Raw genomic sequence first — 20,926 nt, 5'->3', positions numbered from 1 at the left:
ATACGTGCCATGAAAAAAAGTTTCATCTGAAGGGGAAAGATGGCCATCGTGTACAGATCCACGTGCTAAAAAATTACAGTTTTTAATAAGAAATTTATTAGACTGCTGTTTATGGCAATAAAGAGGATAAAGTAAAGTGACTGGCCAAAGCACTAGTGCACAAAGTTATGTATTCTGTGTAATGAGGTAATAAGATCATTTTATTTTGTAGCTGAACACATGTGCTTCATAAATTACAGTTCCTGTGGAGGAGGTGTATTTGTGTGTGTGTGTGTGTGTGAGAGAAAGAGAGATACCAACCCTGTGCGCTTGGTGATGGTGCCCAGGGTCATGGGCTGTTTGATCTGAGCCAAAGGCAGCACCACAGTGAGGCTGGGCAATGGGATGAGCCGCGGGTTCCCCATGTTGTTATTGGTGAAATTGTTGTACGAATCCTGGCTGCTCAGTTTGGCTGGAAAACACACAGGAAAATGCGGGATTACTAAACGTGTTTGCAGCGAACAGACGTGCGTGTTCCCTTAACTGCAAGGCCAACCAAATCTCCTATTCATGGATCTGAAGTGGAACATGAGTCACTGCAGGTAATGGTAGCAGTTGGAATCAACAACTTTACATGCATTATTCATCTTTTCTATGCTCAGCGGTTGCTTTTTCAGTTCAGCACTCTTTACAGATGCTAATTCTCAATATTGCTCACTTGGAATTAAATTTAAAATGTCATGTGACGTTCACATCAAATTGCACACTAGGCCACGAGAAGACATCACCCTTCTCTCTTCAGACTGAACACTATGATTTTTTTTTTTTTGGACCCACCATCTTCCTCTCCCAGCCCGTAACACACGCAGAAACACACAACTCAGAGTTCAAGGCCTCCTGTGGAATGATTGGAAATAACTAGCTCAAGATGGTACATTACAAAGGCTCTGCTTCTAGTGCCTGGCAGTCTGTTAATCAAGGCCAATCAACAGGCCTAACGCACATGCACACGCAAACACACCCACGCAGACAGACGATCCAGAGAAACACATCTCATCTCACACACATCGTGTAGCTGCAGCCAAACATAATCAGGCCATGTCAAAGGGCTTCTTCAAGGTCTAATGACCTTAACCAGCTACTTCAGGGAGAGCAGCAGCTAGTTCACTGAGTTTCACTTAACATGCAATTAGTCTCATCTTATTAGCAGAGCAATTTTATATATAAGTCAAAAAGCAGGGTTTTTATTGGGTTACTAACATATTTATTGTTCTTCCCCTTTTAACAATTATATTAACTACATCTTCTAAGGTGAAGAACAATGAGTCCCACTCGAGTAAGATGCTTTAGCGATTGTGAAAAGATGGTGAGAAGAGTTTCTAAACATTTAAACCCAAATGTTACATTGTTTCATTTAATCACCAGAAGCAAAACATGAATCTTTTCTTTCTTCCCTTTTGGCTTTATTTGCCCACCTTTGACAAACTCACCGGTCAGATTTAAGCCTACCCTGTTATATTTCATACTGTAACGACTGCAACCAAAGTTTACCTGAAAACACTGATAAAATCAAACAAAAGAAATCGAAACTATCTGCATGCCAGTAACACCACCATTCTTTTGAGTGCTGCGAGTAAGGGCACCTATTAATACAATGAGAAAAGACACAATTACAAATAAACAGTTACAAATGAAAAACCAAACTATAGGGGTTTGGAAATGTGCATTACAATACAACTGTGTTTTGTAATCCTATGACAATACTGGAATAAAAATTAAAAAAAGCACCCTCCCCATTCAATAGGCGGCCCAAGGAAAATTCCAAGTTCAAGTGCTTTCAAAAGAAATAAAGAGCAAACCTGTGGGTGCACCACAATACACTCTCTGAATGTTTTCCTTGTTCCATTTGTTGCCTTAATAGATGAGTGACAGTCACGTAACATAAAGGAATGAAAAGGAGGGAGGGGGGACACAGACACAAAGAAAACAAGGCAGACATCAAAGGTTACAATAAAGGTAGAGAAGGAGAGTGCCTTGTCATTATTTGGAAGGAGCGATCAAGAGGAGGCTGAATGCAAGCGGAAAGGGGGCCGCTGAGTGTTTTGGTCCAGTCTTTTAGATCATTAACGTGTAGCTCTGAGTTTCATTAGTGCTGCCAAAGCCCTGCTTTGTGGTCCTCCAAAGGCCTGTCTTTTAGACCTCTGCTGGCCAACAATGCCGCGTGACCTTCGCATGGGGAGAGCGGACCATTACGCAAACCTGTCCTTCATTTCCCTCTGCTCCTCTCTTGGTCAAACTGCCTACCCAGGCAACTCCTGAAAGCCATTCACATTTTACAAGTGCTACACACCCCCTGAACCTGGGAAGCACCTTTTGTGTTGAGGAAAGTAGGGCAGATGAGGGAGGACAGAAAAAAAAGAATCTGTACAGGAAGCAGCCTGAAAAGCCATAATGGTGCTTCAGCTAAGAGGGGAGTTGAGCGGGAGGCTTGTGCGCGGGGGCGTCAGTGAATTTAGTATCCTCCGTGCACGCATGCCCCCCGATGGATTATTCGTCGTCAGCCGCGACCCTTAAAAATAAGGCGCACACACCGGGTTGTAGAACAGGTGTGGCTAAACTGAGACGGTGGGGTAATGATCGCTGTTGACCCGGCTGTCAACACGGCACTGTCACTCGGGGCTGAGGGGTCCTTAGCTGTCATAAGCCCCCAGACACAGAAGACGAGTTGGTACGGGCCGTGTTAGAGATCACGGACCGACAGAAGATGATATGTGAACTGGTGGGAGGCAGACGGGAAGCCTGTGTGTGTGTGTGTGGTGTAGACATTCTCACTGAATGGGAATGGTATGCGGGACATTTATCAAGGGAAGGTTTAGGTTCTATTAGGTAATATCAGACTTCACGACCAACTCTGTGAACTACAGGAAGTGTGGATGCAATATGGCGTCAGTCCTTTTTAGTTTATTTGGCATGACAGAAGCTGGAGTATGCATAAAGTACCAGAGCAAAAGAAAGAATAATTTTAGTTGCTTATATCAGGTTCCTCCAGACACTGAGTGTGGGCATGGGCCTCTGCAGAGGACTGTGTGGTTAAAATTAATATTTAATCCGACAACAATTTAATCACTGATCACTAATAATGATCTGATGCCATTAGTTTCATTTTGCATACACAAAAATCCAAATTATGTAAGCATTTAAAGACTTTTTCATTTCAAGCTCCACAAACTGATGCGAGTGTTACTGCTGCATGTACACAGATTATTGTTACGAACACTGCAACAGCAGCAGGTGGGAAGGCTGTGAGCTTGGGCACTGTTAAAAGATCTTTGGCAATGCGATCATGTGAAACTTCTCTTGTTTGCTGTTATTTTCATAGTCAGAGTGGTGGAGCAGATGTATGCAAACAACTGATTAAGGGTGTGTCTACATCCAGCTATGGTAAGCAGTGGGAGTGGAAATCAGGCCTGTGCACGCGTCTATTTATATCAATTATTTAGAAAACAAAATGTTGTGTGAGCACAGTCATTGTAACTATTTATACATGATTGTAAGATTTTAGACTTTACAGTTTATTAACAATGACAGGTGAGTAAGACAACAGCACCATTTTCTTACTGATACTATCGCCGCAGCAAACCATTACATTTAGTACCTGCTAATGTCACCTGCTCTGCTTTTATCACAATCTTGCTGCATTTTAACTTTAAAGGCTTGCTGCGTGTCCTTACAGCGGGCATCTAAAATCATTTGAAATCATTTACAAGTGCAGAAAGAAAACAAGCGAAACGCAGAGCGAGTCTACTACAAAGAGAAAGACAAGGTAGACAGATGAGAAGCGCCTGGCAGACAGATAGCTCTAGACGGAGGCCATGATTTGATTAATGACTGGGGCGTGATGTACCCAAGCACTGATACATGACATCCCCATGGAAAGAAGATCCATCAATGCAAATCCAGCTCCGTTGCCGTCATCCAGAGAAAAACCTTGACCCTGGCGAAAAGTCATACCAACACCTGACCCTCGCCTTTCTTTCTCCCCTAATCCAACCATCCATCCAGCACTCCTGCATCCATCCTGCCTTGTCTCAACAGCATTTGCATTCTCTTCTCACATTAAGCCTCTCTCTCTATCCTTCGCGCTCTTTCTCTCTCCTCAGCCTCCCCGTGTCACGCTATCTCATGTTTCTCTCCCCTCTTTTAATACCCTATTTGCATCCAATACAAGCAGGTGGCTTGCAACTTGGAGCCGATGTGCGAAAGGACAAGCTCTGAAGACTGTGCGCCCAAGCAAACACTGTGTCTTATTTGAATTGTTCTGCCAGAGAGGATATTTCAGTCGGTGGGGAAAAAAAAAAGCAAACTGCAATGGAGGGGAACTGAGATGGGGAGGCAACAGGTTAGGCAGGTGACATGTTGAGTGATGCTCGGGGAGCTAGGAGAGACCTTGGACTCGAGGATGATATTGCAGCTGTGAGACAGAGGGGCAGAGAAAGAGACGGAGACGGTGTCCCAGTAGGGGAATGCTTTTATGTTTTTTGCTTTTGAAGATATTTTTGGACAGAAGCTGATATTCCTCCTTTGCTTACTTCCCATTTCATGGTCAAAAAGATAAAAAGCCTCTGTCTTAATGCAAATAGCAGTCGTTTCAGCATGTAATAAAAACTTCGCACGAGCTAAACAGGAGAATGGTTCTAGAGAATGTGTCTCGTCAGGGTGGGGGAAAAAATTTCTGCATTTGGATGATGGATCACTATCAGCCAGTAAAACTCTCATTGGGGATTAACGGCTGGGTGAGGCAGGTTTCATCACAGGATTTCATAAACAAACACACCAACAAGACTATACACGCTCAAACTGGATTTGAGCTTGATCCCACAGAGTGTAAAACTGCCAGCGCTCAAAGTGTTGAGCACAATTCTCTCACAGTGGAATTAATTGTGTGGTTGTCTGCAGACAGAACGACACCCACATACCGTCCAGTTTTTGACATGAACAATCACTTATTGCTCTGATACTCTGAACTCTTTGAAGGTCAAACAACCAATAACCCGATCATCTAGTTTGACTTAACAGCAATACACTTGAAATTGTGAATAGCTTTTATTTCTGTCAATAGCACTGTCTCTACTACACCCAGCACTGGGTGTATTTGGCTGAAGACTCTGTTTAAATCATTTTCCAGCTTTACTGTTACGAACTGGACAGACTTTGGCACGTTAAACTGTGTGGAGGAACTTTGGTCACACAGGAAGTGGATTTCACAGCCTACGTAAATTAGTTCTGGGTGTCAAACTTTACTTTGGTGCCAGAAACATGTCAATGGCGTAAACATCAAAATAGCCTCGAACGCTTTATATAGCCACAAACATATCAAAAGACGACATTATTTATATATAATCGCAACAATGCCAAATTTCCTCCATGAAGTGGGTGTAAATGCTGGCTCGCCGCTTTTCAATCAAGCATCTAAAGGGTGCGGGGGGTTTCTGGAGCTCCTCAGCCAGCTGAATGTAAATCTGTCCTTATACATAATCATCATTTTATTTACCCTAGTTTAAAGTTTTGGAAGTACATTAGTGTTACGCATGAAACTAATTTGATTTTTTAAGATCCAAATAAATAATTCCCACTAAAAGTTTTACTTTTGCTCATGCCTGATGATGAGTACCTTACCACTGCCCTGCTGTGGTCGTAGCTGTCTCTTTAATGCTGTGGCCGTTTCAGGTCATTCATTCATTTAGGCAAATCAATAAGCAGGCGTACTTTATGGAAATGTGTTTTTGTTTTCCCCCCATTCTTTTTGCATCAGTATGAGTTACCTTGATGTGACAGGTGGAAAACAGACACTTTGGTTATTGTTTATTCATTTTCAGCTATACTATGTATACATGTACTACATGTATGCAGACAATTCTTTTTTCCAACTGTAAAGCTAAAAGCATGTATTTATACGGTGAACTCAATCCTGGCGAGTATATGTGAGTAAATGATGACATTGATGGAAAAGTACTGTGGATTTACAGGTCTGATCGAGGAAAGGAGACAAGGAACCATGGCACGAGTCACTAAACAGCAGAATTTGTTTTATTCTTCACTGACGGAGAAGCTTGCACTGATTCTGATATTTACACAAAGGGGTTACTTTAAAGAAGGAGTGATGGAGTTTATCAGATCAGCAGGTGTGCCAGAGCAAAAAGCAGCGAGGCCGTTTTCTGTTTATGGCCTAAATCTGCTGACGAGCATCACACTGGAAGGTTTCTCTGTAAACTTAAAAACATAGTAAAAGGTTTTTAATATGGGGTTTAAATTGGATTAATTTTATTAGCAGCAGTTAGAACATTTTATTTTATTATCATCAGTGATAAATCAATGATCCTCTTTTTGTTGCTTTTTAATTTCAATTTCATTAAAAGGTATTTTACATTTATAGGTTTCTAGTTACTGACACTTTAAATTTTATTTTTGCTAAATACAAATAAATGAAAAAAATGTCATTATTTAAAACACACAAATCATTTTAAAAAGTACTGCTTTACCATTAAAACATGGATACTGACTTTGATCTAGTATTTCAAGAAACCTCAAAGTAGCTCAGCAATAATTGACCAACAGCAGCTGACCTGTACCAATGTGTCCCCAAATTCTACCACCTGACAATGCAAGTTTCCCAGAAATGTGGTGAGAGATTAAAGCAGGGAAGAAGAAAATGCAGCTCTCCCATCTCCAACTCCCTAAGGAAGCATTATTAAAACACTCACTTCCACAGGAGGAGAAAGAGAGGGAGAGAGGAAAACCAGAAGGGAAGACAAGAAAGTGAGAGAAAAGGACTGTGGGGAAGAATAAAAAGGGTCAAACACAAAGGGGAGTAAAAAAGAAAGGAGAGGGGATCCCCCACTGGACAGAGTAAAAACAAATTAAAAGAGCCCTTATAAAACACAGATGCTGCAAAGAAAATAAACTTCACGAGATTTACTGTTTTGCAAAGGAATCGGAAGACTGGTGGAAAAGCCATCAGTCAGAACGCTTTGTTTCTCCTTCCTTCTTTCGTTCTCTCTCAGGTAGTGTTGCTGAGGTATCTATCTCCTCGGTTTTCCCTTTCCACCTCTCTCTCTTTTCTCTTTGTACAGTGATCTCGCTCGTCTGCTATTTTCAGTCAGAGTTAAGAGTCGAGGTCAGGGCGGCCTGTGTGAAAATGGCTTCCTGCCCGGTCTCCAGCTCCCAAACCGCAAGCTAACGGGGGGCTTTTATTAACGGCCCTATTTGGGAAAATTTTTTGAACATTTTGTATTTTTATTGAAGTTTCTCATGTCAGGAAGCTTAGAAAAACAGACACTCGACAAGAGCAAAAATAGAAAAAAAAGCCCAAACACGATTCTTTTCTTTCTTAAATTCCACTGAACAAACACCAGAGGTAAAAAAAAAAGAAAGAAAGAAAGAAAGGAAGAAGAAGCGAGGCTTTTAGTGTCAGACATGCTCCGTACGGCCAAGGAGCAGTTTGTTCAGAGCTTAGAGCAGTCGGTTCTGTAATGAAGAGGGAAAAAAGCAGCAGGCAGGAGGGAAAAAAACCAACAAAAAACACAGAAACACAGAAGCGGAACGTGTCCACGTCTAACAACACATATGTGCATTTCTAACTAACAACTATCAGGTGAAAGGAATGCACACAAATACAAAAACACGCACAAACAGCACCCTGAAATCAGATCCGCAAGTTTACAGCATGTCAGTATTTACAAGGCTTCATCAGACGGGACTGAGTCGCCAGCAAGAGGAGCTGAGTGGGGGGGTTACACGGCTCCAGTGGATCGGATGACACCCCACACTTCAACCATATGTGTGTGTTTGAGTGTGTATCTATCATCTGATTCGGGTGAAGGAGTAAAGATGGGATGGGTTATGGCAATCGTTAGACGTTAGAGAAACCAGAACGAGGTTTGTAAGGTGTCCTGCTGCACATGAAAAGCAAACATCTCCGTTAGACGAGAAAGAATTTGACTGAATGCTTAAAAATCTCAGTAGAAAAATCTGCAACAAATTAACTAATTTAGCAACAACAATCAAAGCGGTATGAAGAGTGTGAACCTAAAATTGCGCTTTTTGTAAGTAAAACTTTTTGTATTATTTTAATAATAGCAGGCATGTTTCCGTCGGGCCAAAATGGTTTTAAATAAAAAATTTTGCAAGCAAAAAATTATAGGAAAAATGAAATCAGATGCAAAAAAATATTCACCTTTGTGTGTGGCCAGGTATTAAGATACACTTTCAGTATGTATTTCCCCCCGTTGCCATTAATAGATTCCAACAGTTGCTCCAAAAATAAATAAATAAATACACAAATAAATAAATACAACTGTGTTAGCGTACATGATTAAAAACAGATCAGCGTATGCCCGGAGCTAAATGAGGAAAAGCTGACCTTCCTGGTCAGAGAGGAGACTGGCTGCGTCCGTCACTCTGTCTGCCTCTAAATGCCTCTCCTTTTATAACCTCGCGGTCCAAAGGAGAGGAAACAATAAGACAGACAGAGAGGAGATAATGAGACGTCTGCATTACTGTGACAGCCGCCTCACGCTGCATTCACGAGCCAATGGCAGAAACTCGTGAAGTCCAGCTAAAACGATTAACATATCCTCGCCATCATCGTGTTTTCATTCCTGCAGAGTTCAGTCTCCTCTCTTCTTGAAGGAGGTTGGTATTTTAATTATTTTGTCAAAGCGGTGCCTGTCTTTTTTCGTCTGCACTAATGGACCAGCATCCACCACCTACAGCAGTTAAACACGTGCAAACAGAAACGTGGAAAGTCGGTGCAGACGTGCTTTTCTCCCCATCTCGTGCTGATTGGCTTTTTTTGCGGTTCTGCTGGTAACAACCTGCAGGCCGCTATGATCTGGGTTCAGCAGGCAGAATTTTGACTTCCCAGTCTAAATAAACAGCACGTCAAAAACACTTAGTCCACGAGCAAACAACGAATCTGAGGGCAAAGCAGGGAAAGGTTTCTTTCAGGTTAATACACGCTTCTTTATTTTTAAGGACTACAAAGACGCGGCGTCGCTTGTGCACCTTTAAACTCAAATCAGCTTGGTTTGAATTATGAAGAAAAAGAAATGAATCTGAGAGACATTTTTTAGCAGCAACAGCATGTTTGACATTTTTTTAATGCATATTTTACACGGGCACACACCCTGCATTAAAAAGATGACCGAACAGAAACGTCTTGAAGGATTTAAGCTTCAGAATTCATATAGAAATGATTTTTAAGCATAAGGATCCAAGTGCTGCACAGAACAAAAGCAGGATGTAAAATCTATCGATTTCTGTGACAATGGACGGCTTTGGCTTTTCAGAGCGTGTGCTATTCACATGGCAGGCAATAAGCTGTAAGCCACAAGTGCTGCCTGTGTGTAATGGCAAGCCAGCTTTATTTCTTTATCTCTACCTTACAATTTTGCAAATCAAATAATGATGAGTGCAGCCAGTGACGAGAGGGTTAGTGGCTACGGAGGCTGAGTTATTAGGGTTCCTATAAAGAGGACAGAGGTCTCTGGCGGAGCCCAAATGCTGGCCAAGATACATATTCCTTGCACTGTGTATTTTTGGTTGGTTTAAAAGCCTTAAAAGTAGAGGGGAAGGCTAATTTTCAGGGTAAACAGCTTGTTCGATTGCTGTGTGGTTTTACGCTGAGCTCTCCGTTTATTGACTCAAGCCAAGCTGGGCTCTGGCTCCTGCGACGACCGCAGGGAGAATCCTGCCGCTGGAGCCGGCAACAAACACGATCCGCAAACACTAGCTTACCTTTGATGGCACACGACTGTTAAATCAAATGTACTGAGTAATGTACAAATCCTCTTGACTGCATGGCAGGTCGAGGGAAAAATGCTTTTAAAAGAACATCTGCTCCTTGTAGGAAGCCATTTGCCAATTCCTATTTCCTGCTGACAAGTAATTTGTCATTTCAATTATTAAGATCTATACAGTAGGATTTAGAGGTGAAGCTGGTTTCTGTGTCACCAATAAAAGAGGCGAATTATGAAAACAAAGGCAGCTCAGAGAAGAAATAAAGTGTCTTCGCTGTTATATAAAATATCTCATTTCAAATGTAACTGCGTCTTTCTCGTTTTCTAAATATGTTAAAACTGAAAAGGAGAAGAGAGGTCGAGAAGAGGCCCCACATTCACCAGATAAGTGTTTAGACTGCCTTTTAAAAAAAACACAACCTACAAAGGAGGGCTGCAAGTTGTTTTAGCTGGAGGAAGTGACCATTCATAAAAAAGGGTCCAGAGAAATTACCCTGCTTTCTCTGTGTTGTTAGATTTGTATCAAGGCGAAATCCTTGCAGCAACAAGTCAGGCTTTACGAGTCCTTTCCTCTCTGTGCGTCTCTCTTTGCGGAGCACGGCCTGCCTGCTCTGCTCCTCCCTCTGCAGAGTGTCGGCAATCCTGACCACACAGCGCCACACGGAGGATCATTGTGGTAATAAAACAGCGTCTTCACCTCTATAATCATGTTATTATTCAAAAGTTTATTCTGTCTTATTCTACTGTCTGACTGATACTTCCCAAATGATCAATGACTCTGATCTATTTCCAACTTTCAGCTGAGACACAGAAGCACGATACAAATGTCTCAGGATAAAGAACAGGAAGTAATGTTGCCGTCATTGATAAAATGTCAGAACTTCATGTCAGGGGAGAGTGCTACCATGTGCATCCTTGTGTTGTTGTTGGGTGTACAGAAAATGTAGGACAAGGTCAAAGAAAGGTAAGAAACTGATAAACTCGGTCCTGTCAACTACAGCACAGCGAGGTCACAGACGCATGCAGAGGCTCAACTCGCTTTTGCTGACCCAGTGAACCTAAAATTATTTTTTATGTCCATTCTAAAAGTTACTGGAAAGTTTTAAATATCAACAGATATTATTTCTGCTGGGGAACTTTTTTTCATACATTTGAAAAGTACAAAGTATTATCTATCTGAGAAAATTCGAAATCTGTCCCCTCCACGAGTTATTTCATTTATAAAAGTTTAATATGGTTCATCATGTTCTTTTGTACATAACTATGTTTAATTTTAAAAATGAACATGAGTTTCAATATAAACCAATGAAAAAAAATATGGCTGGTTATAAGCTGATGTTGGAGACAATGTGACAAATCAGTGAATAAATGTAACAAGTTCAAGTCTTTCATTTTAGGCATCAAACAGACTGACTGATAAAAAAAAACAACGCTTTTTGGATTGTTACAGGGGACAAGGGATAGAGCAGGCTTAGCATTTCTGCTGCAATATATTTGACCATCCTTTTACTACACGTGAGAATGAACGGCACCAAATGGCTGGAAAGTATGTGTCCACTCATTTGTGAGGTTGGACATGCGTCAGCTAAATATCGCTGATATCTGGGTGAGGTCAGTAGCCGTGGAGATGGTATAGATGGTATAACCACATCAGAGAGTAAATTAAAAAAGAATAAAATAAAAATCTGAAATGGCATGCATGTGGTCCCTTTGCAAATGCTGGCTAGCTCAGCCTCAGGCCGGACAGCGATCCAAGGCGGACAGCTCATTATGACGACTAAAGTCTGGACAAGTAATCCATCCGACTGGTTCGTGCAGTTTACACGTTACTGAAATCAAAATCCCGACCTCCTCTGTTAAAGCCATCTATCGTATCTTGCGAAACTTTCTAGATTTTCTGTCTGTACGCTGCGACTGTTTGACTTAAGGTAAACTATACTGTTAAAAACAGGGTCAGCGCGAGGCCGTGCACATACGTGTCACACACCAGCAGTTATGAGGTAATGTTTCCTTGGCATCGGCTTCAGCAGAGCGTTGGTGTTTTTCACCACAGGACGATGACTGACGAAGGGGAGCGCTGGAGGAGGAGGAGGGCGAGATAAAACAAAAGTCCAAACCCAAATAAGCAACCCGTCAGCCTCTAATAGCAGAAAGGAAGTGTCCCTTTATCAACAAGTGAATTAACAGTTTCCCGTCACACCTTGTTTTTCGCCTCCCCCTCTTTCTCTGAACCAGCGCCAGGGCCCAGATGGCCCTATGATCGGACCACCAGGGCTCCTGCTTTGCGGGGAAACAAATCTGCTGCACTGACTAATAGCCCTGTGTTGATGTTTTATGGTTGGGAAGTGTATTACTGGTGCTATGTATACAATGAAAGGCACCCAAGCATGTGAAAAAATGCACACCAAGTCATAACTGTCATAAACATGTTGCAGAAAAGGGGAAAGCCGGGACATTTCACAGCATTTCATGTGGACAGTAGAAAAACTGACCCTCAGTCAGCAGATAAAAACCTCATCTCTAGGTATTGCTCAGAACTATGGCGCAGTAAAAATATGAAGTCAAAGCAAAGCGAAAATCAAAGAGGGTTTTTAGATTATTATGATCAAGCTGCTTTTTTTCCTCCACACACTGCTGTATTATACAGTACTGTGGTTGGAGCTGAAAGACATCTGAATAATAAAACGTCTGCAGTGGCTGCCATATGCCTGGTATAGCCTCAATAACCTCTGCCCTGTGCACAGAATATGCACTTACTAATCTAGCCTTGTATGAGCTGCGCCGCAGACAAACCACACTTTTACAGCATGGGACGCTCACATTATGGGTCATCACCTCAAATGACAATACATCGATCGCACAGAGGACAGGCTTTGGGGAGAGAAAAAAGTACTGTACACAAGGACATAAATAGCCATTTCAGATTTTAACAGTGACAAGAAGCCAGCCAATTGCAGGCTCTATTTTTAGGTGTGCCGGTGGCCTGAGGCTGGCAGCTTTGAGAAGGATGTGTACTTTTCTACAGTTCCTTCCCAAAAATCAACGCTGTCCTCGCTGGCGACAATCACAGGGCAGCTGTTGTGGCTAGGTGGCCCGGCCCCAGCTTGCCTCACCCTGCTGCTTTGTGCCAGCCTAAGAAAACCGTCTTTGCTACCCAAAATTCACACCCAGCCAGCAAAAACAGGCCGGAAGGTAAACACAAAAGCAAATGTGACTCGATGTGTTTGCATCCGGTGAAAATTATGGAGTTTTATCAACGCTGGTGGCGGTAGGGGCTGCATTTCTAAATTTACATGAGGCAGGATGCCTCGGAGCCAATTTATCTTCAAAAAAACCAAAAACAGACAGACAGAGAAAGAGAGAGAGACCTAAATGACCTTCCTCCACAGGTCACAACTGATAATGGATTACTGAAATAGGCACTTTTTGGCAATTCTTAAATTGATGTCATGTCAAACCCGACTTTAATTTCCTGAAACCTTTTGAACATTACAGTGAAGTCAAACTTTCTCCAAAGGGAAAAAGCGGCTCATTTTTATATATCTTACCACAGGTAGACACTATCTTTTTCAAATGTACACACACACCTAGACACGCACACACAGAGTTAGGCATCCCTGTGTGGACTAATTGTTGACAGGTGGCCCTAATGTTCTCCTTTGAAACCAAAGTGTGATTTACGACCACGCTCCCCGAGACCCCGGCTTTCAGCACCGCTACTACAAACTTATCTTTTTCTCCCTGCTTCTGTCGCCTACCTCCTCCCACTTTTATTCCTTCTGCTCTATCTCTTCTTCATTTTTCCTCAATTGCACCTCATTACTTTGCTAAGTCACTTTCACCTCCGAGCCCACTTTGATGTTTCTGTGCTTCTCTGTCTCTCATCGCAGCACAGCAGTGACTCTCCAGACATCCTTTTAATGTTTGATGAACTATTTTTCACACCGTGGAGGAATGTGTCCATGCATGTACGTGTGTGTGTGTGTGTGGTGGGGGGTTGGGGAGCTACACGAGGAAGACAGGAAGGACAAAGAAAGCAAGAGCACTCAGGAGAGTGTATGTAAGACCTGACCCTGAAACCTCATGTGCCAGTCCAGCATCTTCGATCAACTATTTGAAGACTTTTGGGCCGCACAATGCTGGGCGTAGGATGAGAGACATGGATCATCTATAATATTTCCATCTATAATATTTATGACAATTATTGCTATTATTCAGAAAAATAGCCTGTGTTCAATATTGTGAAACACCTAAAAATTGAATGGATTTCATTATAACGACGCTAAACCCTCCAAATATTTATTCTGTCTTTTAGCAGTCCAGCCGATTGACCTCGAGCAGCAGTAATCTGCTATAGTGCCCAACAAACTCAAACACATTTTCAAATACGTGTTTTTAAACTGTGTATAATTTGCACAAACAAACAGACAAAGGTAAAAGACTGAGACCAGACTACGGTGTCACATTTCTGCCGTATGTGAGCATCCAAGTAGTCCAGTGATAGGAATCGGTGCCTCCACAGCAGCAACCGATAATATGGTATGAAACAGTGTTTACGTTGATGCCACAGTGTAACGCACTTACTGAAGCAGTAAATCACGGAGGGTGTGACTGCACTCAGAGTGACCAATCTTAGCAGACGAGCAGCCGTACCTCATGAACCACAGCAGGAAAAACAGGAACAGGAGAGAACAGCATCGAATCAACTGAACTCAGAACTACAAGGCTTGTAATGCCTCTGGGTTAAACAGATGTTTCATATTGACAGTTCAAATAAGTGAACGAAAAACACTGCAACAACATCCACTGAGCTAATAACATCCAGCAAAAGATAAAGTGAGGTGAGTTCATCTGATATGGCATTGGGAATACATCAGATAAAAACAAAAAGCCTGGTCACAGGATACAGTGAGAAAATTGTTAGATATGATAAGACACGATTTTAAATATTTATCTTCCAACTGCAAGAGGTTAGGTTCAAACAAAACTGCCCATCTAAATATTTTACTTCAGCACATTAACACTTTTTGCTGGAACACAACGTGGGATAAATAACAGTGTCTCTCTTAAATAAAAAGAAAGATGTGTACATATCCAAAGGAGTACACTGCTCTGTGGAATAGATCACACATCTGCTTGCATGACCTTCACTTTTGAAGTTAACGAACTGCTTGTTACAGTATTTTAAAGTTCAGGAGCTTGTTTCCACGGCAGTAAGATGAAAAGTATGTCACGAAAAAACATGACTTAAGTTTTCAAACCTCTTCTACTATAGCATGCAGAATTACCCACCAATCGATTCCCAGTCATGTGGTTCTCTGAAGTGTTTATCAAGTTATCCACCCGCTACTGGCAGCAGCACATTTATCAAAGCTCAGCGATATTCCAGGAAGACCATGACTCATAGAAACTGTGATAATTTACTCCCAGTAACACCTTTGGGGTCAAACAGTGCAGGTTACACAAAGTCTGTGTTTATCAGCGTGCATCTTTGCCAGAAAGGTACACACAGCTAGTGTGAGTGGCCTGCAATAGTGTTTGACAAACAAGGGAGACAAGGTTGTGGCAGAGTCCCTGGAAAAGTGGCTCTTGTGACAACCAGTCACTGGAAACACAAACACACATGCACACAGACACACACAGACTCCACTGCAGCAATCTCTAACCTGAAGTAACACTCCATTTAGCTCACCATTTTTATATCGCTGCACAATCACGACAAAATACTTGCAGACGGAGAGATACTTGCTGAAAAAGAGCGACTGTCGTGCTTACAGTCGTCATGTGGACAGAAACACATCTCTAGGTGAATGCAAAGGTTGCCCCCTCCCTGCTTAACGTGTTAGAGGGTGGCAAGAGGGGATGGGCAATAAGTCTACGCCGTATGTACGCAGTAACTGCAGACCCGTCTGAAGACCTGTGTCGTCACCGCTGTCCCAGGAATGTCACCAACTGTTGCGTTAATGGAGGCCACAGCTACTGTGATTGGCCTGCTCAGTACAGTTGTTTCCTCTTATGCATTTCTGCTGCAGTTTTCAAAAGGAACTGTGAGAGAAAAATAACCGTTGCCTCAAATATAAGGAACAACAATCATACCCTCAATACAAGGACTCAGAGACAACAGCAGATTCCTGGTTGGAGATTTCATGTCTGAACAAACAACATACAGATTTGCCTACGGAAAAAAAACATGACCACAACAAAGTGTGGGGACCCAGGAGGGAAAAGGCCCAGTACTGCATTTGTTTCTATTATGGCTAGAACAGCATATAACACCAGGCCACAGCCACAAGGTAATTAACACATAAAACACCACCCACAAGTATAAATGCTGGGAACGGCATTGGCCACTTGGTTAGGTTATATCTTAGATTATACAAAGATTCTCTGCAGAAGTTGAAAAGAGTGTAAGTGAGCAACACTAACGTGGCCGCTAAGGCATTACTAACAAAACCTGCTGTTTGTAAACTATGTTGTTGATGTAATTGTCAACTGATCATTAAAAACAGTCAACCTGAAGCTTTTTAATATGTTCGTCTGAAACAGGTCTGTGTTGTAAATGAGACAGAGTCTCAGTGGAACTTCCTGTATAAATAAAGGTTCAATAAATCAAAATTAAAAATGAATCTGACAACAGGTAATTTAAGTCATTTATGATGTAAACACATTACACACTGATTTCAGCACTCGGTATGTGAGGATATAACTGTATCAAAACTTCATGGGTCAGTATGTACCTTATTTTTGAAGTTGCGAAAAGTAAATGAGTAAACTAACAGAAACAAGTTTTTGGATTTCCTGTTAACTTATATAAACTCTCTATGACGTTTGCTGCCAGATTAAATTATTCTCAAAAATGGGGGCTGGAAAAAAACCCTCATAGAGAGTCTAATGAACTTTCGAGGCTAAACTTCCAAGTATATCACAGCTGGTAAACAGTTCTGGGTGGAATCCGTGGTCTGTTCTAAGGATGTGAATGTGTCAACATAACCAGACTAGATGAGAATTACTGTTTAGTTCACAGAGATTACAGAACTGAGGAAGCTGCTTGTCATCTAGTTTTGGAACAATCATGTATTACATCACGACTAACACATTTATTACTCACTGTGACAACTCACTAATATACAGAGTGTATCAAAAAGAATAATCCAGTTTTAAAAAGCTCTATTTTTTAAGAAATGGACATAGAAGCCAAGTAAGTAATTTTTGAAACATGTGGCTGAATATAAAGTTTTACATACAAAACTCAAAATGTTCACAGGTGCTCAGTGTGTCCCCTCTGGAAGCGGCATATGTCCACACAGTACTCACACCCGTCTGAGCATGTCAGGAGTCACAGCTGTTGCTATGCTACCAACCGGCAACCACTTAAAACTCCTAAATCTGCTCTTCCTAACAGTTTTCATTGTTACCAGTTGTGTGTATGTATTCTTCTGACCACAACTCTACTGCTGAGACGCCAACTTGGACTTCTAAAACTGAAACATCAATAAGCGTCTCACTTCTTCACCCTCCCAGCTCCTTACCATGTAATGGAGACCCTGAGGGGCTACTGGACAGGCCAGGTATGGGGCTACAGCGCCCACCGATGCCTCCTCCACCTAAGATGCAGCCACTTCCTGCGAGACTTCCTGCTCCTCCTCCTAAAGCAGCTGCCCTGCTCAGCTCCTGTTCAATCTCCTCCAATCCAGCGCTCTTTTGAAAGCGCGACATCCGGTTTACCACACGTGGGGACATGTGAGTCCGGGCACACGGTGCACCGCCGTAGGGGTTGATGGGAAATACATGTGTGGTGCCACGGAGGGTGCTGACGGCTACCCAGCGACTGTCCTGGCTGAAACACATGTCCTGTACCTGGATCCAGACAGGTGAAAAAAAATCAGACAAAAAACAGAGCAGATAAATGTCACACCATAAGCATAAGTAGTGGAAATGTTGACACATACCACATAAAACTTTCTTTCTGAAAATTCCATTAAAGTGTAGAGGCTGGTCGACGTGTAAAAACTGGAGAGAATGTTTTTGTGTTAGTCTAAACCATCTCACATCCTCAGGGATCAGTCATTGGGCATCTTTTCTCTGTATCTGCAGCCCCTCAGTTTCATTCTTAGAAGCCACTTCTATGTGGATGATCCTCGGGTGCATACGCTCCTAAAACAGAACGATGCCTACTCCATACAAACTACACACTGAGTGACTTGAGAAACTAAGTACTTGGAGGGTGGTAAACCTCCTAAATTTTTGGTCCTAATATCACTGGTGGGATGGCTCTGGGACAGTGTGGAAAGCCTACTGTCCCAAACATGGGTTTACAGTGGACCTTGATTTTAGATTTGCTGGTCAGAGAAGATACAGTGTTGAAATGAAGCTTCTTTCAGCTGAGACAGTTGGCAAAGATAAAAAGCTTTTCCACACTGGCATATTATCATTTGTGCACAATTCAAAATAATCCCATCTGTGAATATGGTCAAAGAGAGAGGCCTGGGCTTCTCTGCTGTCCCTCGGACCCAGACCTGTGGCAGAAAGTGGATGGATGGTCTCAAAATAACTTGATGAATGTGTAAAATATATTTACATGCCTGCGTATTTTATTCAGCACAGAAACATGGACGCAAAAGTAAACTACTCCAAAGTGCAACTAACTCTAGTGTGACTGGGCTATAGTGTTAATCGCAGAGATCAAGAGATATGACTGAGATGTCGACTAGCCTGACAGAAACAGACAACAGTTTTTGCAAGAGGTGATAATAAGATATGAGATTGTTTGGCGATAAAATAAATGACCAAGAAAAATGGCATCCTTATTTAGTTGCTCTTCTCCAACACTCAGGGAGCAGACATTCAAGAGAAGATAGGATCTCCCCGAGCACGTCAGACATGCAGGAAACCAGACAAATAGGCTGCATGAGACAATACAAGCACTGGAGAGTGGGAGCGAGAAAATGAAAAGACAAAGAGATAAGGTGACAGACCGATGAAATGATTGTGCGCTGAAACTGCATCTATCACTTGGCATGCCTTTAAAAAAATAAAAATAATAATAATACATATATCTATTATATCTATATGGCAGGCTGGAGAGTGTAGATCCAGGAGAAAGTTTACAAGAGGAATGCCTGACTCCTCAGTCAGCCAGCCAAAGAGAAAGCTCTGTCCCTCCAGGCCTTTCTAATCTTTTGCCAGGTCAGACGAGGTAATTGTCCCCAGCAATGACAGTTAATGGGGCATCCTCTGCATACCAGACAGTTACTTTACTTTACAAAGATGACTGAAAGAGGAGGGCTGACCTCTGCTGTAGCTTATAAGAGATGACTCAGAGATGAGAAAGGGCTACTTTGTGTGTGTTGTAATTGGTCATAATAGACCTGTCAGGGCTCCAACAGTAAATGGGTCCTGGATATCATGGCCAAATCCATTTCGATCAGGTGGGGGATTACCTGAAGGGTGGCTATAATTGTACTTTCATGGTGTGACAACCATCCACATATCAAACATTTGTCAAATGTTATCTCAAAAAGGCGGAATGCATCTGCTTTCAGTCACATGCAAGGGCTGATGTGGAGGTAGCACATTCCTGAAAGACTGGATAGCTCTCCCTTGTATTTTCCAACAAAGTACTTGATGACATGTGTGACAGTCAGAAGATGATAAGACGAGTTTAATGCCTTTGTTTTTCTTTTTAAATCAGTCACACCACGTAGTGAAGATTAAGCATCTCAGCTGACCTGAGAACAAGTCTGAAAGAATGACGAGAATGTGACAAAGATGTGACCAGATAAACACCTCTCACACGGAGGCGTGAGATGGACAATTAACGAGGGTTTATGTGGTCGTTAGCATCGGACGCCTCATCCTTCTCACTTTGACAGATTAACTACGATTACAAAAGTTACATAACAGGCCTCTGTTTGTCAATATTGTTACGGCAGCCTAATTTGATCTATAACGATGGAAAAGCACTGTTAACTGTGAGCAGAAGCGTAATAGATTTAAACAGATCCATAAGTGTGTAAATGCTTTTAAACAATGTGGATATACTAAAGATGGCTGATGTGGGTTTTGAACACAAATGTCTTCTTGGGACTGGAGCTGCTGCTTTGTGTCAGAACTACAAGTTTAGATCATTTCCACTGCTTCACAAAAAATATCACAACATTAAAACAAGATGTTTTTAACATTAAAGTCAGTAAGGTTTTTAAATATTGACATATAATTGGCAAATACTCAAATCACATGTTTGCACAAGAAGCCTGGTTACTCTGTGGAAGTAGGTTACAAAGGAAATCTGACAGTGACAGTCTGTCCCCAAAAACTCCATTTACACAGTGATTAGAATGTAAATAAACACATAAAAATACATTTTACATAATGAAACAATGGAAAGGCAACATGTCAACTGCTAAAACTCTTAAAATCTTTTTTTTTTTTATTTGCAATAGAGGCAAAAAATGGAGTTTTGTGCTGCTTAACAAAACACAGTGGAACATCTAACAACTAAAATGTCAATATAACTAGTAACATCTTAGTAACATGACTGGATATATATAAATAAAAGTACCCCAGAAATGAGGCAGAGAAGGGAGGGGTTCACCTCTCTTGTGTGGGCAAATAGATCAGCTGTTTCAAGAATAACATTTCTCAGTATTAAACTGCAAAGAATTTTGCTTTTATTATCTAAGGTACATAACATCGTTCAACCATTCAACGAATCTGGAGAACACAAAGAGTGAACATCAGTCAATCAGTATGAAATGCTGCGACCTGAGGGGCCTGAGGGGCATTAAAAATCAGATCTCAGAAACACTGAAAACCAATATTAGTCAATATGCAGGTTCAAACTACTTTATGCAAGTTAAGAAAACAGTAAAGCAGCTTCTTTCTTTAGGCCTGAGCTAATTTAAAAATGTGTGAGGGAAAGTGGAATTTCAAATTGTTTTTGAAGATCACGTATGACATGCCGAGCATTATAAAGAAAAGAAGGCCTTATGGGTGCATTTGTGAATTAATACTAATGATATACACATATATATATACGTATTACAACAGTATGTCTGAGAGTCTGGTTGCTTAACTGGCGTTCTTTCAGACGTCTTACCTGTTGAAAACATGTGCTGCATTACTATAATTCAATGTTATTTATACAGCAC

General features: G+C 41.6%; 1 protein-coding gene across 3 annotated transcripts in view; it reads right to left on the bottom strand.

Annotated features, from left to right (window-relative positions):
• Window positions 1-20,926, bottom strand: part of bcas3 (BCAS3 microtubule associated cell migration factor) — a 319,739-nt gene that overhangs the window by 237,519 nt on the left and 61,294 nt on the right. For all 3 annotated transcript variants that reach the window (XM_082502293.1, XM_082502294.1, XM_082502295.1), the window contains exons 15-16: window positions 17,306-17,633; window positions 301-451 (exon numbers count right to left, since the gene is read on the bottom strand). In XM_082502293.1, the coding sequence (XP_082358419.1) occupies window positions 301-451; window positions 17,306-17,633 (479 nt within the window). The remainder of the gene's footprint in view (window positions 1-300; window positions 452-17,305; window positions 17,634-20,926) is intronic.

This window comes from Aulonocara stuartgranti (genome assembly GCF_965226115.1).
Source record: "Aulonocara stuartgranti genome assembly, chromosome: 14".
Taxonomy (NCBI): domain Eukaryota; kingdom Metazoa; phylum Chordata; class Actinopteri; order Cichliformes; family Cichlidae; genus Aulonocara; species Aulonocara stuartgranti.
The sequence above is the reverse complement of the archived record's forward strand: the minus strand, read 5'-3'. Positions and strand labels throughout refer to the sequence as shown.